This window comes from Triplophysa rosa, unplaced genomic scaffold (assembly GCF_024868665.1).
Source record: "Triplophysa rosa unplaced genomic scaffold, Trosa_1v2 scaffold765, whole genome shotgun sequence".
Lineage (NCBI taxonomy): Eukaryota > Metazoa > Chordata > Actinopteri > Cypriniformes > Nemacheilidae > Triplophysa > Triplophysa rosa.
Window position 1 is genome coordinate 1 of NW_026634779.1, and position 2,935 is coordinate 2,935.

At 40.0% G+C, this 2,935-nt stretch overlaps 1 protein-coding gene across 1 annotated transcript; it reads left to right on the top strand.

Moving 5' to 3' along the window:
• Nucleotides 1–48: 48 nt before the first annotated feature.
• On the top strand, nucleotides 49–2,903 carry LOC130551182 (katanin p80 WD40 repeat-containing subunit B1-like; the record flags this gene model as incomplete). The annotated part of the gene is made up of 9 exons (XM_057328726.1): nucleotides 49–120; nucleotides 209–359; nucleotides 593–777; nucleotides 970–1,121; nucleotides 1,270–1,388; nucleotides 1,483–1,692; nucleotides 2,123–2,272; nucleotides 2,471–2,547; nucleotides 2,644–2,903. Coding segments are annotated over 9 exons (1,195 nt in total), but the record flags the coding sequence as incomplete, so codon positions are not given.
• Between the last annotated feature and the right edge of the window lie 32 nt (nucleotides 2,904–2,935).

A 2,935-nucleotide genomic window follows, 5' to 3' on the forward strand; every position in this document is an offset into this window, starting at 1 on the left:
AACCCCATGTGTTTTACATGTGTGGCATTCTGTGTGCATTTGCTTTAGGAGCGTAAAGCTGTGGGACCTGGAGAAGTTTAACATGATTGGATCTTCAGAGGCCGAGACGGGAGCTGTGAGGTGGTTTTTCAATCTAAAAATGTTTGTTTTTCTTCTTTGGTGTTAAATGCATGAGCCCAGCTGAATTCTCTTTTCTCTTTGTTTGCAGAAGTATATTGTTTAATCCTGACGGCAGCTGCTTGTACAGAGGCTCTGAGAACACGCTACGAGTGTACGGTTGGGAGCCGGACCGCTGCTTTGATGTAGTTCATGTAGGCTGGGGCAAAGTGGCTGATCTGGCCATCAGCAATAACCAAATGGTTTGTGATGCTTTCACTAAATCTTACATGAACTATACATTCTCACATTTTCTGGGATGAATAAATGAACCTGTTTGGTGGGAGAGGCTCCGTTGTGACCATTTCCACTCTGATCTCTGAAGACATGTACAGGGGCCATCTGACCAAAAACACTTCCAGAGAAAATGAACAAATGAAAGAAGACTGATCAAAGCTATTAAACTGTTTCGCTCGGTCTTCTGTTTTCTAAATAGATTGCAGTGTCGAACAGTCAAACTAATGTGAGCTGGTATGTTGTGGATCTCAACCGAGTTAAGAAGTCAGGATCTGTGATTCAAGGGCTGATTCAGGACAAGCCGATTCCAGTGCCCACATCTGCACTGGGAACTACGCTTCGCAGAAATTATGAGCGACCAACTACATCCTGCTCTGGACAAGAGTTAGTTTTTCTCGCTCACAATTTTTAGTAATGTTTTGAAATGACCTCCTTATAATTTAAGGGAGAAATGTTATTATATTAATAATTCTATTATAATTTTGAAGTTGCAATCTGTTTGGAGTGGTGGAGAAGGTTAATTTGGTTGAAACATTGGTGGCACGTCAGTTTTAATGACCTCTTGTGTTTGTGTAGGATGAAGCAGAGTTCAGAGGCCGATCGCCGCAGTCCAGAAGGTGAGCGGAGAAGTCCCAGTAGTGAGGATGAGAAAGACGATAAAGAGAGCAGTGCAGAAATCACAAACCATGAAGATTTCAAAGAAATTTTTCAGCCTAGGAGTGTCATCTGTAAGAAACATTTTCTATCTCTTTCCATCTCTTAGTCATACAAATTGTTAAATCTTGACAATTTTGTTCAAGCCTTCTTTATTGTGCTATGGTGTATGTTCTTTTATTTATTTATCTCTCTTTGGGGCTTTTTATTATGTTCGTGTAGCACGGACGCCTCCAAAAAAGACGGAACCTTTCCCAGCACCCCTAGAGCATTCTTTCTCTGAGAGTGTACTAGAGAAGCCCGGACCTACAGTCAAGATCGTAACTCCAGTTATAGACAGAGTAAATCTTCTGAATATTTATGTTGTTTTAACTTGGCTCCATCAAGAATAAAGAACATTTTAGGATGTGACTGTTATGTGTTTTATTTTTGTAGGCAGGACAGTTAAAAGCTCCCATCATCTCCTCTACTCCAGTTCAAAGAGTGGAACCTACTGTAATCACTGCTGCACGTCCCGTGGTTACCACATCTGTGCCCTCTCCATCTCGTCCTGTGGTTACCATCACCAAACCTAAACCCGGACCAGGAATCATCCTGTCAACACGCAATGAGCCCATTGGCCTTAATGCCGGGGACTTCCTTTCTGTGAGTTAAATGGCTGTTTAACTCCGAGGAGCGTTATTGTTTTCTTATGAAGGTTTGATGAACATTTACTTATGTCAGAATAACTTGAATTATGAGATGCCAACTCCTGAGATTTTAATGTTTTTTTTCATTCCCACTTAAAATGAACAAAGCATTATTCTTGCTGCCAAATGCATTTAAATGTTTATTTGTTTTTGTTCTATGCAATGAATAGCACGCCAGAAAAATTACATTATAGATTAGCATTATACAGCTACATTGGCTAGGCTGATATCTTGGAAAATCTTTATAAATATGTTTGGCCATTTTTATAATTGTAATCTTGTGTTTCTCTCAGTTGTGTAACAGAAGCATGCCTGTAAAAAAAAAATAGGGGGTGCACAGTCTGTACACACATTCAGCTCATTCTTGTTCTTTTTCTGTTTAATAGCATGCACGAAACAGTAAAGCCAGTGTGATGGGAGATGAAGAGGCATTAGCACAGATCAGGAAGGGGCATGACACCATGTGCGTAATGCTGACCAGTCGATACAAAAACCTGGACACAGTACGCTCAGTCTGGGCCAGTGGCGATGTTAAGGTAACTGCAACAGCACTCAAGCTGATGAGCTTTGATAAACAGCAGAACAGATGGAACTATAGGAGAGATCTGTTACCGGTGGAAAGATACGTTAATGCTGATGATCTAAAATGTAGTTCTATAATAGGTTATTATTAAAGGCTGTTGTATTAACTTATATGCTATTGGAAACTAAAAACTCCCTTTAATGTTGCACAGATTTCCCTGGATTCTGCTGTTTCTATGAATGACCTCTCTATTGTGGTGGACATCCTTAACATAATTAATCTTAAACCGTAAGTATGACGTGATACATTATTTAATCTAATTGAATGTCTCTGTGCCAGTTGGTGTTATTTTTCATTTTATTGGAAATAAACTTTCCTGTTTAGATCTCTGTGGAAGTTGGACCTGTGCACTTCTATACTACCACAGATTGAGGAATTGCTGCAGAGCAAGTATGAAAGGTAAACCGTAAACATGCCTTAGGCCAGTGGTCTCTAACGTGGTAGCCCATGTGAACTTTGTGAGGTGCCCGCCAAGCACAGGGCTCAACAAATAAAAGCTGCACATGAATGACGTTTGGGCTATACCGATGAATTGAGTGGTTAATTTTAATCCGACAAGAAGATATGCGCAATTAAATATGATAGAAACACATTTACTGAAAAAAATTCTCGATGC